Raw genomic sequence first — 15,939 nt, forward strand, 5'->3', positions numbered from 1 at the left:
GCAGCTCCCCACCCGCATAATGCTGGGGAAGCCAGGCCTGCCAGAGCCCCCGGGGACATTTCCGGGCGTGGTCTTGCTCTGTGCCTGTGTCACCTGCTCTCGTTTTCTGCTCGCTCTCTCTCAGATGCCCTCTCTCCCCTCTGCCTGCCTTCGCCGCCTTTCTTCTTCTTGCCCTTGGCTGCCCCACTCCTTTCAACAGTCTTACTTCTTTTCTCCTCTCACCTTCATTGTGTGCCGACAACTGCCCAGCTGCCTTGGGATTTTAGTTATTAGTATCTTCAGGTGCCTTGCGACTTTCAAATCTATGTAGCCATGCCTGGATGGGCTGGTTTCTCTTTGGAGCTGGCCACACACGCTTAGTGCAAGGTTGAGTGTAGTTTGTTTTCTCTAAGTGGATGCAACCAAAAGTGGCCTTTGGCCAGTAACACTGCTGCCGTGTCTTCAATTCCAAAGTAAAAGGATAAATGGACTTGGGTAGAGGCATGAAAGATGCAAGTTAGACTCAAGAAGGAACTTTCTGTCATTGTACATGAAACACCAGAAGGGTTCCCAGAGGGAGTTCCAAAGAGCATGGAAGCCTTTGAAAGGGGACCATTCTGGCATCTCTTGGGAAGAGCGAGGCACAAGCTGCTGACAGCTCTGCGTCCAGCTTAGGTGGAGGGTCAGTCCAATCTGGCCTTTTTGCCAGCACCCCCTGCTCCTGCCAACTTCCTTTCTGTCGTCTGCCAAATTAGAAACTCCCAGGTTTTTTTGTTTTTCTTTTCTCACCCAAATGAATATAAAGCTCTCTAAGGCCCAATGTGATCCCTACGAGCCGCATGTGACTTATAAAATCTAAATTAATTAAAGGTAAATAAAATGCAAATTCAGCTCCTCAGATGCTCTGGCTGCATTTCAACTGCCCTGTAGGCATATGCCTGGTGGCTACTGGGCAGCAGAGAGAGCGTTTTCATCATCCCAGACAGTGCCCAGCACTGCTAACCTGTTCCCACCAAAACCCGCCAGGAATCCGGGCCCAGAGCAGTGTCTCCCAGCCTCGCAGGCAGAGCTTGTCGTATCGCTACGGGGTGTCTAGGAGTCCGTGGACTCGGTATTCTTTAGGATCTCGGGATTTGATCCAAAAACCTTAAGCAGCAAGACCCATGCAGACTTCTTCCCCTGCCTCCCCAGTCCTGGGGTCTGACCGGCTGCTTCTGTCTTTGTCTTCCTCTGCTGGCCGGCTCGGTGGCGGGTGACAGGACTGAGTCAGTGGCCGAGAAGATGTTGACCAATTGGTTCACCTTCCTGCTCTACAAGTTCCTCAAGGTACGCTTGGCTGTGGGGGTATCTCTGGCCTTGCCCCCGTTTCCCCACCAGCCTGGGCACCAACCTGCCTCCTCCCCAGCCTGCCCCATTTCCCTCACAGCCCCCAAGTCTATACCCCCAGGGGCCTGACTGTTAGTACCCCAAAGAAACACAGTTCCCCTCGTCACTGAGGGAACAGGCTCCTGACATGTCGGAGACAGCCTCGCAGTCAGTCCCAGCTCGAGGGACAGGTCCCACAGGCTGCTTCTCCGGGGCAAGCGGAGATGAGCCTCTGAGAGGTCCATGCAGGAGCCATTCAGCTAAAAACAATTCACCCCCACTTCCCTGCTTTCCCTCTTCCTCTCCCTCCTGCCTCTCCCAGCCCCAGACTGACTGAGGCCGAGAAGGGTCCCAGGCAGGTACAGCAGCTGCCTTGCCGGCACATAAGTGATGACGTGCCTGCGATTTGGAAGAGCTGCCCGACATCCAATTACTGACTTGTTTGCTAAGGAGGTCACAGCACTGAGGACTGACCTCGGTCTGAAGATGGGGCTGCAGAGAAAATGGGTGGAGTGAGATGGGGCAAAGGACCAGAGAGGGGGTGAGAGGCAGGAAGAGAAGAAGAGCTGCAGGACGGTGGCGGGACAGGGCAGATGGGAGAGGACAATGTGGGCAAAGGAGCCCAGGGAGATGTACCTCTGAAGGCGGGAGTTGAAAACCCAAGAGTAAAGCAGGTGGGAGCAGGAGGAGAGAAGCGAACCAGAGTTGCAGTCAGCAGCCCTCTGGAGAGGCAGGGGCCATGGGAGCCTGGCCCCACTCACCTGTGGTCCAGTGGCCGCCCAGCATGGTTTTTCTCCTCACCAGGAGTGTGCCGGGGAGCCCCTCTTCTCGCTCTTCTGCGCCATCAAACAGCAGATGGAGAAGGGGCCCATCGATGCCATCACGGGTGAGGCCCGCTACTCCCTGAGTGAGGACAAGCTCATCCGCCAGCAGATCGACTACAAAACCCTGGTAAGCCAGCCCCGCAGCCTTTCCCCTGGGCCCTGGGCAGCGGGCTTTGGTCTGCCCAGCCCCTGCCCAACAGAGGGGACGGGGGAAATGCTGAAAAGCCACCTCTCCAGGTTTGCTCACTGCAAGGGGCCAGCCAGCTGCTCCCCCTGTGCCCGTCACCCCAGATGTCCTCTGTGCCACCACTCTGGGGCACCTGGATTGGGGACCAGTAGCTCAGATACACCTGAGCAACACTCCAGCAAAGTCTAGTGGGCTCCCGGGCCAGTGCCCTGAACCGTGGGGTCCTGAGCCCCTGCCAGCTGCTGTCTGACTGACCCCCCTGAAGGAATGCTTTCTTTCTCACCCATTCTCCCAGCAAGGAGAGTGGACACCTCCACGCAGAGAGCAGGTGGGGGCACGAAGGAGCGGAACCCGGGAAGAGTTCCCTGTGGTTCTGAGGCCCACCTGTGCCCACTGGTTCAAGTCAAATCCGACGTGCCCCGAGCTGTGGAACATGAGGCCAGGAGAGCCTAGTGGTGGAGGCGTTGTCCAGGGAAGGTGGGGATGCCCTCCGTGGAGGTTAGACCCCACCTCCTGACAGAGACCTCGGAGACAGCAAAGCTCAGCTTGTAGAAGCCCGGGGCTTGGAAACAGGCAGACCCGGCTTGGAGCCCTGACTCCGCTTCCGACTAGCAGGGTGGTTTGGGTTCATCTTAGTCTCAATCTCTCCAAGTCTGTGTTTCTTTATCTGAAAAAAATGGGGATAATACTAGACCCTGCTAAAGCAGAGATGACAATAGTATGCAGCCCCAAAGTTGTGCAGAGGATGGAATGGGACAGAAGGGGGAGGCGCTGAGCCAGAGGCAAATGCTCCCTGCCGCCTTGCCTCGCTGCCACCAAGCCTGACCGCTGGCTGCCCGCTCCCTCCAGGCCAGGGAGCCCTCTCTCAGGCATTTTAGGAAAGAGTTGTGATCTCCCACCGGGCCTTCCGTAGGAAATGGGGCAGGAAGTGGAAAGGGGCTGAGAAAATAAGAAAAATGTCAGGGTGACCAAGAAGGAAAGACAGAGAACAGAAGATTTAACATGCACTGTGGGGGGATGGGGCACCTGGCAGGCCAGGCTGGGCATGGCAGAGCCAGACGTGAGGGTCGGCGAGCCAGGGAGAGTCCCAGACACAGAGGCCAGCTGGGGGGACTGTCCCTGCTGCTCTGAACGAAGCTGTTCCTGCTGTCTGAGAGTGATGTAACCATGATGCACCTGTTACTCTATCTTCAGAGGCCCTGGGAAGCCCAACAGCATCCCACAGACTCACCAGGATTGGCTCAGTTGCTAAGCTTTAAAGAGGCAGTGTGGGGCCAGGGCCCCTGCTTCCTGCAGGCCTGGTCTGCTCTGGAGGACAGCGTTAGAGGCTCCTATTAAAATGGGAAAGGGGAAAAATTCTTCCAAAAATAGAAACTTGAAGAGACTTCTTAATGAGCCAGAACTACTGTTGAAACATCTCTGCTGGATCTCTCCCCCTTCACTCCCTTCCTTTCCCATCTCATCAGTGGCTCCCCAATATTGCATCCAACACAGTGAGCTGTAAGAATGCCCTGTGCCCAAACCACGGGGTCCTTCTATTCCATAGGTTAAGGTATCGTTAGCACAGCTGGCTCAGGCTCGCTTACACAGCACGTGGGGAAGTCGGAGGGGGTCAGGGAAGAGCATCCAGGAAGGTGGAAACGCTGGGAAGAGGCTCTGTGAGGAATGGGGGAAGAAATTACAATTGTTCTACCCAGAGAAGAAATGGCTGCAGGGAGACTTAACAGCCACCTTTAGGCCTGTGAACGGAAACTCCCACGCACAGAAGTGGGAGTAGCCCCAAGGCTGGTGAGGACCGGAAAGGAAGAAAGTGTTAGACAGCAGCACACAGGGCTGACTGAGTCTCCAAGTGAAAGGGGTCACAAAAAGATAGGAGGTCGTGGGATTCGGCAGTGGCTGGGGGAGCCCAGGGTGCTTTGGGCCAACTGATGGTGACCTTGTTCTTGGCAGAAGGGATAACCACAAAGAATGAGACAGCTGCTGACTGGCTTGGGGACATATCGCTTTATAGAAGCTGCCCCTCTTCAGTGCTGAGTGATTAATTGTATTGATACTAGAACTTAGACTGGGGCCCTGCTGCTGGGAGTGCCCATCTGCATCCCCTGGGAGCCTGCTAGATGCTAGAAGCTCACGCAAGAGCCTGCTAGATGCTCACCCAAGAGCCTGCTACAATGCAGAATTTCAAGCCTCATTCTAGGCCTCCGGAATCAGAGTCTGCATTTTAACAAAAACCCTCACCCAGCAGAAAAAACACACCAGGAAGTTTGCTCAGAAACTAGCCAAGGGTCATGGGAGTGGCGGTAGGAAGGAAACTTCTGGCTGGAGCTGTGGCTTGGCTGGTGGCTGGGAATCCTGTCCCTCAGTGGGGCCACTGCTGCTTCTCTGCCTGCCCTGAGCTCCATGGAGCTCTCCCAGGGCCCCCATGAGCCCTGGGCAAGTGGAAACGTCAGGAGATCATGCCCAGGCGACAGCCTCTCCTCTCGGTCTCTTGGCGGAGGAGGCCCAGAACAGGCTGCATCGCTGCCCGGGGCAGGCTCGGAACACAGGACAGCAGGGAGGCCAGGGCACGGAGCAGCAGGCTGTGCTTGGCTGCTGAGGGGGCAGGGGGGGTCCAGAGGCTTTTAAAGGACAGAGCGGCTGGCAAGGGCACTCAGAGCTGCACATGGTTCAGAGTTCCTTCCACCATTGTTCTCTGTTTAGGACATTTTGAGAATGAGAGTTTTGGTTTTACAGATTTAGGAGTTTTTTCTTCTTCTTAATGGAATAAGCATGTTCCTATTTGAGCTCATAGCAGTCTGGTTGCTAATGAAAGGCAGGCATCCAGGGGCCAGGGTTCTGATTGCCACCACATGGAGTGAGGGTGAGGGCGTGAGGGGGTGAGGGGGGGAAGGTCGTTGTCTGAGTCTGCAAACCAGACGTGCAATTGGGAAATGGTTGGGGTGGCGGGTGCGGTGAGAGTTCAGAGGAGGAGAAGCACAGGGGCTCGGGCAGCAGGGTTGGAGGGAGGGTACAGGTGCCCAGAGTGGCATGGCCACTGGACGGCCCCTGTGCCCCACAGCATGCGCCCGCTCCACTGTGGTCCCCCAGGATCCCCACAGCCTCAGCCATGCAGAGCGAGCCTCTGGAAACAGCAAGGGAAGAAAGGCCTCTGGAAACATCCCAGAAGTTTTTAAAGGAAAAGATAGTTTGGTGCTTTAAGCAGAGTCTTCGCTTTTCTGACTAGTTCCAGAAGGAGAGGTTGAGGTCCTGAGCCAGGGTAGCCTCTCCCCCTCACACAAGGTTTCAGGGGTCTCAGGTGGCCTGAACCTGAAATGTTTTATGAGCCCCAAACCCTCATAAACCCGAAGCTTATGAAAACTTGAGAGAAAGGCACCAGACCCACGTTAGTGTGAGTGTGTGTGAGAGGGAGGACAAGGAAGACAGACTGACACACACAGATGGGGAGGGGGGGGGCGGTCAGCGGTGGGTGAGAGTCTGGGTGTGCACTTGAGAAGGTACCTCTGCGTGTCTGTGTGTGTGTGTGTGTGTGTGTGTGTGTGTGTGTGTGTGTAGAGAGAGAGAGCATGCATGCATGCATTAGTGTCCAATCTCATGCAGATTTCCCCTCACTGCCTCCTTCTACTTGGACCTGGTTCTCTCTGGAAAAAAAGTCAGGATTGTTCAGTGTGCAGCCCTACTCCTGCAATGACCCTGAAGTCACAGCGCCTTCCTGCTGCTCGTAGGACTAGAAGGGCAGAGGGCTTGGTGGGAACACAGTTGGGCCGGGCTCTCCCCAGCCCCCTCCGGTCCAGCCCGCAGACGGGGAGCTGGTCAGGACAGGGGCCCGGGATGCTGCAGGGACCCTCCAAGCTCTTCCTGCTGCCCTTCCCACATGTTTCTCTCCCCCTCCCCCAGGTCCTGAGCTGTGTCAACCCAGACAACGCCAACAGCCCTGAGGTCCCAGTGAAGATCCTCAACTGTGACACCATCACTCAGGTCAAGGAGAAGATTCTGGACGCCATCTTCAAGAACGTGCCCTGCTCCCACCGGCCCAAGGCTGCAGATATGGACCTGGGTGAGTGGCGGCCCACCCAGGGCTGTCCTGTGAGCGGTTGGAAGCACCTCTTACTCGATGGTGGATCCAGGGTTCAGGGAGAAGGCACACACAGCCCCTGGGGGCCCAGGGGGTATCTCCTTCATGGCCACTTAGTGAGCAGTAAGCAGAGAAGGGCTGCAGTCTGCTGCGGTCTGACAGCCTCGGGGGTCTTTTGAGTAGCTGAGGGTGGGCATGGAGGTATCCTATCTGCAGTGGGGAGGTTTTAGTCTGAGTCTGTGTGGTTCAAGGTCTTGCCACTGCCTTTGTTGTGCCCCCAGGCTCTGCCCTTCCCTCTGTTCCGTGCCTGTGCTTTTTGCTGACTACCTGAGGCGTGAGGGATCTGGGTCAGTGATGGAGGGAGGAGGAAAGAATAGAGAAAAATGAGCTCTGGCGCCTACGGGGGAGCAGGGTGACATTTTATTTGAATGTTCCACGAATAGATCGAATAGCCTATATAAACAAGGGCACGCCACGTAGGGCCAGCTGTACTTAGACCCAGTTATGAACTGCCTGCCTGTTTAGTACGCTTTCTTCCTGGGAAATCCTAGCAGGGAGCCCCAGGCTCCAAAGAGACCCATGCTGAGAGAGGCGGTGTGGCTCCTGGGTCAGCATCAGACACACCTGACGTGGAGTCCTGGAGCTGCCGAGTTCCAGCTGTGTGACCTTGGTCAAGTTACTTAACCTTTCTGTGCCTCCGTCTTCTTGCCCATAAAGTGGAGATAATAGTATCTGCCTCAGGATGCGTGAAAAGTCTCTGAGTGCAGTGCTGGCCCCAGTCAGTGTTGGCTGCTGCTAGGGATGCGTGTGAGGATAATACTAGTGAGGCAACGGTGCGTGTCTGCTTGTTGATCCTGGCCCCGGACAGGAAGGCTTCTGTGTGTCTGTGCTATGTCTGGGGAACCGTGGCAACATAGGGTTGGGAGGACCTCCAGAGGCCGCTAATCCATCCGTCTGGCCTCTAAGCTGGCGTCAGCTAAGCCATCCGAGACACATGGGCATCTGCGCTATTTTCTAAAACCCACAGCAAATCCTCACCCTTTCCCACTGCAGTGCCCCACCCAAATGCTGGTGCCTAAAGACGCAGGACCAGGAAGTTCTGCTAACTCGCCGCAATTCTTACTGCTTCACTGAACCCCTCTCCTCTCGCTGGGCTCCTGGCAGGGTGTGTCGGGTCCTGTGCCCAGAGCCCTGATGCCCGGGGAGAGAGACTGGGCAAGCGTGTGCTCTCCTTCACTTGGGAGGTGTCTCTGTGAATGTTGTTTCTGGAGGGAGGGAAGGAAGGAAGGAAGGAAGGAAGGAAGGAAGGAAGGAAGGAAGGAAGGAAGGAAGGAAGGAAGGGAGGAGGAGGGAGGGAGGGAGGGAGGAAGGAAGGAAGAAAAGAAGGAAGGATGGAAGGAAGGGAAGGGAAAGAAAGGGAAGGGAGGAAGGAAGGAAAGGAAGGGAAAGAAAGGGAAGGGAAGGGAGGGAGGGAGGGAGGGAGGGAGGAAGGAAGGAAGGAAGGAAGGAAGGAAGGAAGGAAGGAAGGAGGAGGGAGGAAGGGAGGAAGGGAGGAAGGAAGGAAATGTAAGAGTTGGGGGGAGGGGGGGAGTGTCTCCACATGTATCCTGGGGCACTGGTCCTTAGAGTCAGATTGGACATTTGTGTCCACATGCGGGTGACTCTATTGGAATGAAGATCCCATGGATGGATGACGTGAAGGGTCCTGTTACAGGAGCCGTGGGAGAGAAAATGGTCACTGACAAGGAGGACCCTGTGTTCCCCATCCCCAAGCAATTAATTCAGTGGCTGCTCCATGATGGGTTTCTCAGGTAGCACCCAGCATTCCGTTAGCTTTTCTGTGGGAGCCACGGCAGGGGCCACCCTTGGCTTCTCAGTGCCCCTCTCTGCAACCTGGGTGGGAGGGTAATCCTGACATAGTGAGGCCAGCGCAGAGCTGCTGGGAACTTCGTGCTGTGGGGTGAGTTTGGAGCAGTGAGGTGGTGCTGGCCCCCAGAGGCCCTCCTGCGTGTGGTGCTGACAGAGCCCTGTGCTCTGGTGCTTGGGGATGGGGGCCTCCCCACGCAGGTGAGTGCCAGGTGGGTGTGTCAGCCTCCACCTGCCGCATCGAGACAGCTTCCGCACGGGAACGCTTCTCCCTTCCCAGCGCAGGACAGGTGGGTGGGGAGGAACACACGCATCCCATCCTGTCGTGGCTCAAACACCTGCTGGATCTCAGGAGGGATGGGGCCAGGGTCCTTCGGCATCAGCTAAGGCTCAAGCTCAGGGCCCCCCTGGAAGCAGATCCAGGGGCCACCACTTCTGCACCAGTTGGTTTCCTGGGGAGAGACCCCTTCATGGCTGGTAGATGCTGCTCAGGACTACGCCTCCCCACCCTGTTAGCTTTAGAGAATTGCTTCCTTCAAAGGCCTGGGGGTGCGGGCCCCGCAAAGCAGATGATTAATGGGAAGATCTCGGCTTCCCACAGCCACAGTGGGAAAAACCTGCAGTGGAGGTGGCCGCTCCAGCTCAGCCAGGGCCCTCCTGCTGGCCACCTTGGGTGTGGGCAGCCTGAGCCTGCGTGCAGCCAGGACCTGCCTGAGGGTTGCACCTCCGCAGCTAGAGGCTGCTCAGGCAGGGGGAAGCTGCCTGCTTCATAGGGGGCCAGGCCTCCTGGGTCCCAGTGCTCACGACAGTGCTCACACCTCAGGCACCAAGAGAATAAAGTGCCACCTCCTGTCGCAGGCGCTGGGGAAGGACCCAGGGCCAGCCTGGGGGACAAGCCTCCACAGCATGGACAGATGAAGGGAGGGGGCCAAAGAAGAGCCCCCCCGGAAAGGAGGTCATGGTCATGCTGAATCCTAGCCACGGCCGCATGATGGGTGCTCCTCTGAGAAAAAGTCCTTTCTTCTGTTAAATCCTGCATTTGGAGCTGCTCCCTCTCTCTGGCCCTCTTTCTGCCACAGCCAGATCATGTAATAACGAAAGCTGGGCCCCTCAGAGACCCAGATCCTTCTTCTGCACAAAGACTCAGCCTCCAGACCCCCAGGGGGAGAGCAGACAAGGAGAGTGGTTTCCATTCTGTAGGTGAAAGTGCTTTGAAAGCTAAAAGCAATTTACAAATGTAAGGTGTGATTGTTGTAAAAAAGTAATCTATGCCAAAGGAATGCATAGCAGGCAGGCAGGGAGGGGACTGGCTCAGCCACATGGGCTGGGCAGAGGCAAGGCAGCCAAGCGTCCCCCATCTTCATTCTCCCCAGACCTCCTCCTCCCATAGCTGAGGGCATTGGGCAAAGACTGCCTTCCCCGCCTGACATCAGCCCCCTTCAAGGCAAGAGCACCTGCCCCAGGCCAGCTCAGAAGGAAGCAAGGGCATTTTAAATTACTCAGATAATTGTCCCAAGTAACTCCAGTCCTAACACCCTCCCCTGCCTTCCCCCATCTCTGTGGCTCCCGGCCTGGCCTAGCCCCTCAGTCCTGACGCTTTTATTCTTTGATCCTTAGACTGGAGGTCTCCCACTCCTCCCCCCACCCATTCAGCAAACTTTCCCAGGCACTGGGAACCCAGATGGGGAACTGTCTTAGGATTCTCCAGAGAAACAGAGGTGTATAGATAGGACGTGCATTGGAATGTATAGATAGATAGATAGATAGATAAAGAGATAGATGATGATAGATAGATAGATAGATAGATAGATAGATAGATAGATAGATAGATTTTAAGGAATTGGCTCACATGGTTATGGAGTCTGAGTCCATTCGGGCTGCTATGACATCCCACAGACTGGGTGGCTTATAAGCAGCAGCTGTCAGATTTGGTGCCTGGTGAGGAAGTTGGTACCTTCTCCCTGTGTCCTCACAAGGCTGAAGGGGCAAGGGATCCTCTGAGGTCCCACTGATGAGAGCTTTACCCTCATGACCTAATCCCCTCCCACAGGCCCCTCTCCCTCTATCACCACATTGGGGGTTAGGATGTCAACATGGGACTCTGGGGACACAGACATCCAGTCTACAGCAGGGAGGCTAGCAAGTCCAGAATCTGCGAGGTGGGCCAGCTGGCTGGAGACCCCGGGAGGAGCCAGCGTTGCAGTTCAAGGCCGAGTTCCCTCTTGTTCGGGGGGGAGGCCAATCTCTTGTTCTCCTGTGACCTTCGCCTAATTGAATGAGTCCACTCACATTATGGAGGACAATTACTTTACTCAGAGTCCGCCAATCCAAATGTTAATCCCATCTCAAAAATGATGATTTTCCTCACAGGAAATCCAGAATAATGTTTAACCGCACAGCTGGGTGCCACGGCCCAGCCGAGTTGACACTGAAATTAACCATCACGGGAGCCAGAGTGAAGGATACGGGGGCCCACCTTCACTTCAGTCTGCTGGAACTGGGGGGAGGAAAGATATTACAGGGCAGGGCATGGGGGCTGTGCTGGACAGATGGGTCTTTGGGAGCTCTCAAAGCACAGTGCCGAGGGCACCCCCTCCGTTATCCTGAGGCTGTTCTCACCAGGTGTATGTCCCTTCCCACCCACAGGGATTGGGTACAGGTACCCCCTCGCACTGCTAAACTCTTCAACCAGCATATAGCATCATAAGAGGCTACCTGGGGCACCCTCTGTGTCTGGCATGGGGGTACCCATGTAGCAGAAGGCAGGACAGCCCTCTTTCTGAGTCTTGGGAATCTTTTGTCTCCTCCCTGGAGGAAATAATTGGTACCATTCGCTTCTATATCGAAGGAGGAGAATCTGCAGCTCAGAGAGACACAGCGCCTGGGCCCTGGTCACAGGACAGGGAGGTGGAGGGAACACCCATGCCAGCCCACGCCTTCTCCTCCGTGGGCCTTAACCTCTAGAGATTCCTCAGGTTTAATGCAAATGCTCTATCAATAGCCCCCGGGACTCCGCCACCCTCTCTGTCTTGCCATTCAAGTCCTGCTGAAAGGATATATTTTTTCAAATAAGTAATTCCTGTATGCAATAAAAAGATACACTATCTTCTGAGTGAAATATAAAGAGTTCACAGCAGCTGTCTCCCCAGTTTGCATTTTCCGCTGCACCTGATGGGAAGCACAGATAAAGATAATGGGATTTTTTTTTTCTTTTTTAGTTCACCTCCCTCTCTCCCTGCAAGGTGGAAGTGTAACAAATTGGATTGTGAGTGTCTGTCCTTTGTGTTTGGAGCCTGGAGCAGGGCACCGGGCTGCAGGGCAGGAGTTGCCAGGGAGGTCGGGGCTAGCAATTTCCTCCTAGTGCCATGCGTGTGAATACCAGGGTCACCTTCCCTCCTTCCTCCGCTCACCACCTGCCTTTTAAATTCTTCTTTTGCCCAGCACACTGCCCAAGTGACACCGGACCGCTGTGTTCCATATTCAAGAATATCCATTAAGCTCTAGCTCATCTCTCTTAAATCCAGTGGCGTAGCACAACCTTCTTCCTTGAGCTCCGGACTTACCACGTAGCAACCCTAGCCAGTGCGGGCACTTTTCAGTTTGCAAAGACCTGGAGCCCAAACTGCTGACGGCACAGTTCTATTTAGGAATTTCTTCTTTTAAGCACCCTGTGTCATCGTTCAATTATTTTATGTTTTAGAACTGGCTCAGAAAATAATCTTTTTTTAACAAAGCCTATTTAGATGGGACAGCCTCCGCTCCCAGGGCAGGTTTGCAGACCTTGTTTGAGGTCACGGCCCTCTCAGCTCTCCCGTGATGCACACCCCTGTGCTTCCGCGCGGCCAGGGCCAGGCATTGAGGGTCTCAGGCTCTGGCCGTGCTCCCTGGACTCACCTGCTAGCAGGTGTGCAGCAGGAGATCGTGTCTCCTCCAGATTTCTGCTCAGGACCCTGCTTTTGGAGGGAGAGCGGGCTCTGTGCAGGGTGGCAGGTGCTCCTGGTGAGAACCTGCTCTCGTGGCCCCCAGGTGAGGAGGGTGGCCTGGGTGGAACACAGAACACAGGCATCTGGCTCTGGAGTTCCTCCCTCTGGATCATGAGGGTTGACTCCGCCAATTCTAACCAGCCTGTGGGCATCTCCCTCCTGCCTTGCCCTCCTAGGCCAGCCCTCCTGCAGCTCCCTGTGATGGGTCTGAGGATGGCTGGTGGTAGGAAGGCTGGACCAGGACTGGCTGGGGGGGGGCGGGGGGGGGAGGGGGACGGGGAGGAAGGGTTGCTGCAAAGCTTTCTGAGTCCCCAGCCTAGGTAAAATGAGGTGCATGCACGAAAGTATGTGCTTGTGTGTCCATGTGTGTGTGCCTATATCTGTGTGTGTGTGTGTGTGTGTGTGTGTGTGTGTGTGTGTACACGCACACACACCCACCATGCTCCTGCCAGCAAGCACAGGGCATGAGGGTCGGAGCTAGTGAGTTAATGTGTGCACCTCCGGGAGGGTTTGCTTCTCGGGGTAGCATCTGCTGGTGGGTGGGGGACCCTCCAGGAGCTGGGCCAGTGATGTGCTCAGTTTCAGCGTCTCCTTCCAGGGTTGGCTTGCAGATGAACCAGCCCCCTCTCTTTCCCTAGACACCTCTCACAAATCCGGTACACACCATGGAGCCCCAGCTCCTCTCCCCTGTCGAATCTCCAAGCATTCTCTCTGGTCCGTCTCCTGGACACCCCCTACAACTCCTTCCCCGCCCCACCGCCTTAGCCCAGGGCCTAAGGCAGCTGTCTTAGACGAGGCTCCCCACCTCTTCTCCTTCACCCTGTCTCTGTGGCCCTCAGTTCAATCCCAGGCACCCTAGCATGGTGTGCCAGAACATTCCTAACTCATTTCCTCTCTTGTGTGTGCCTCGCCAGCCTCTTCCTTCCACTGCCTCCACATGCACGGATCCCTAGACATGTCCCATAAATGGCACCTTTGGATCTGAACCGCTGTCCCCATGCCAAGTGAGGCAAAGGCTATTGAGCCTTCAGCACTCAGCTCTGGCCGCCTCCCCACCCCTGATCCTGCAGACCCTGCTCTTCCTCCAATCACCTGAGTCTTGATTCATTGTTCTCCACACAACATTGCCCACAAACCTCAGCCAGTGGGCAAAGCTTGTGTCCACCCACCAGCGCAACTTGGCTTTGCTGGAAAGGAAGTTCTATGTCCAAGCTACACTGCCAGTGGTTCCCCTGGGTTCCTAGAGCTCTGACTATGGAGCTGAGTGGACGCAGCTACCTGCCAGCATCGTGGTGCAGCCGCAGCCCAGGGTTCCAGCCAGCCATCGCTCTCCCTCCCCCCACACTCGTGACGGTGGGACTCACAGTGCCATGCTGCAGTGCCTGAGCTGTGCCACGTCTGCCGGAGTCTGGGGCCTCTGCTTATCTATCTTTGTATCCCGAGGACCTGGTCCAGTGCCCCACCCAGAGGAGGAACCCTCTCGGTGCCCTAGGGAGGGAACTCAACTGCTTGGCAGAGTGAGCAGCGGCTGGGGATGATGACACGGGGTCTGTCTTCCCAACCTGTTTCTTTAACCTCCAGTCACACAATTAGAAGAATGAGTGGCGATAATTTAGAGAGCGTTTATTTCTGGAATGGGCATGCCTTCTTGTGACTCTGAGGACTTCAGACCATCCTGGGTCCCTGGTTGCTAACAGAGTAGCTCTTGGTTCACCTCTGACTTAGCTCACTGTCTGCCTGCCATGGTCTACCTGGGAAAGGGCCCCATCACTCACTCACACACTCTTCCCCGTCATCCATTCACCCACGCAGGCACTATTCCTTTAAGAAACACGCATCCAGGACTTGCTCTGCCCCAGGTGCTGGGCCAGCCCTGCTGGGTGGCCTCTAGCAGCATCATTTCTGTGTTCCAAGGACAGGCCATCGCTCCTTAACTGTTTGGGGTGCACATGGCCACGCTCTGCCCTACTTTTCAGTTCAGGGCAGAGAGGCAGCCTGACTTTCATTTGCTTACATAATAGTGGACACAACCCAGAGCCAGGGCGGCCGGGTACAGCCACACAGGAGGCTCATTCCGACGCTGTGCACTGCTCAGCTCAGGGCGGTTATGCAACAGGGAAGTCCGCCCGGGGCTCCAGAATCCGCTGTCCCTGCTAGTCCCTCAGGCTGTGCGGCTTGTCCAGATTGCACTGAGGTACCCGGCTCCATCGGAAGGGATGCCAGTGCAGCTGCTAAACCAGACGCTGGCCCAGGCTGGTCCCGCCCCGGCTGGTCTCGGCAAGACCCACAGCACTTCAGTGGAGGAGACCCCTTCTCCCTTGGGCCCAGCCAGTGGGCTTAGCATTCAGCCTCATCCCCGGCTTTGCCTCACGACCCCATGCAAGAAACGCAGAACACTGACTTCTGTGCCCCAATCTGCCGTGCTGTCCCCCACCCCATGCAGCCCTGACTTAATGGCCCTGGCACCACTCCCTAGGCTGGCAGGGACACCCAGGAGGCTTTGTCTGTCAGGCCCCACTGTGTGACTGGGACAATGCACACCACTGCCGTCGTCCTGGGCTTCACCAGGATCTGAGTGAACCGCCTGTCAGCGGCCCAGCCAGCTGGGAAATATTCCTCTTCTTTTGTCCCAGCCACTCAAAAATACCTGCATGCATACATCCACACAGAGCTACGTGCAATTTAAAACCCACACAAATAAAACAGCACAGCAGCAAGCAAAACACTGGTGACTAGGTGCCTCCCTGGGGCATTTCTCCTGTTGCTCACCCCCTACCTGCCCCGAGGCCCTAATCGCCAGGATCAGTTCCAGCTGATCAGCAGCAGCACCAAGTGATGGGCGGTCTCCAGAGGCCCAAGAGGGCCCTGCTCGGGTGAACACAGGTGGCATCCTTATGTTCTCATTCCTGGGACAGTTGGACACCACCTGAGGCGCTACACCAGGCAGCGGGTGAGCCCAGGAGCGGGAGGCCGGGGCTTTGATGTCAGGAGCATCTCTGCTATGTCTGAGGGCAGGCAGCCCCTCTCTGGGCCTGTTTTTCCATCTGCAGCACTGCCCACAGCAGGTGAACAAGGCAGGAAGGAATTGGCGCCCTCCGTGCCACCAATGTGGCTGGTCGTGGGCCCACAGCTCAGCCTTGACCAGAGCGGAATGGAGGGAGGGGATCCGAAATGTGCCTCTGTGGGCCAGAGGAAAATCCATGGCGGGGTCAGGCGAGGACTGGGTAACTCGTTCCAGCCCGCACTGCCCTCTGTGAATCCCAGGCTCACACGGCTCCCAAGTGTCAGCATCTGGGAGGCGTGGAGGGCAGTGTGGCTGCCTGGAAACCAGACGCCTGGCTTCCTGGCTGGAACACATGTTGCAGTGATTTTAAAAGGCTGTTTTCCTTTCTGGTGTGTGCGTGTGAGTGTGTATGCATGGGCGGGTGGCTGTGTGCGTGCACATGCGCCAGAGCTGGTGTGTCTGGCATGTCCCCGGTCTCCATCCCTAGGAGATGGGTGCCACGTGTGCGATGGGATGTGGTTGATGAGGAACAGCCTCCTGGTTGCCCATGTGGGATCCATCAGCCAGCCCATGTGTTGTAGGTGTCGGGGCCCATGAGGAGAATGTGGGGGTGTAAGTCTGTGCCTATAACATCAACTAATTAGGTGTTGGGTAGATCC

General features: G+C 56.1%; 1 protein-coding gene across 2 annotated transcripts in view; it reads left to right on the forward strand.

Moving 5' to 3' along the window:
• The window catches only part of PLXNA4 (plexin A4), a 411,874-nt gene that overhangs the window by 375,791 nt on the left and 20,144 nt on the right, over window positions 1–15,939 (forward strand). For both annotated transcript variants that reach the window (XM_036328657.1, XM_036328658.1), the window contains exons 23-25: window positions 1,239–1,305; window positions 2,149–2,295; window positions 6,250–6,409. In XM_036328657.1, the coding sequence (XP_036184550.1) occupies window positions 1,239–1,305; window positions 2,149–2,295; window positions 6,250–6,409 (374 nt within the window). The remainder of the gene's footprint in view (window positions 1–1,238; window positions 1,306–2,148; window positions 2,296–6,249; window positions 6,410–15,939) is intronic.

The sequence above is a fragment of the Myotis myotis genome, unplaced genomic scaffold, assembly GCF_014108235.1.
Source record: "Myotis myotis isolate mMyoMyo1 unplaced genomic scaffold, mMyoMyo1.p scaffold_m19_p_11, whole genome shotgun sequence".
Classification (NCBI taxonomy): domain Eukaryota; kingdom Metazoa; phylum Chordata; class Mammalia; order Chiroptera; family Vespertilionidae; genus Myotis; species Myotis myotis.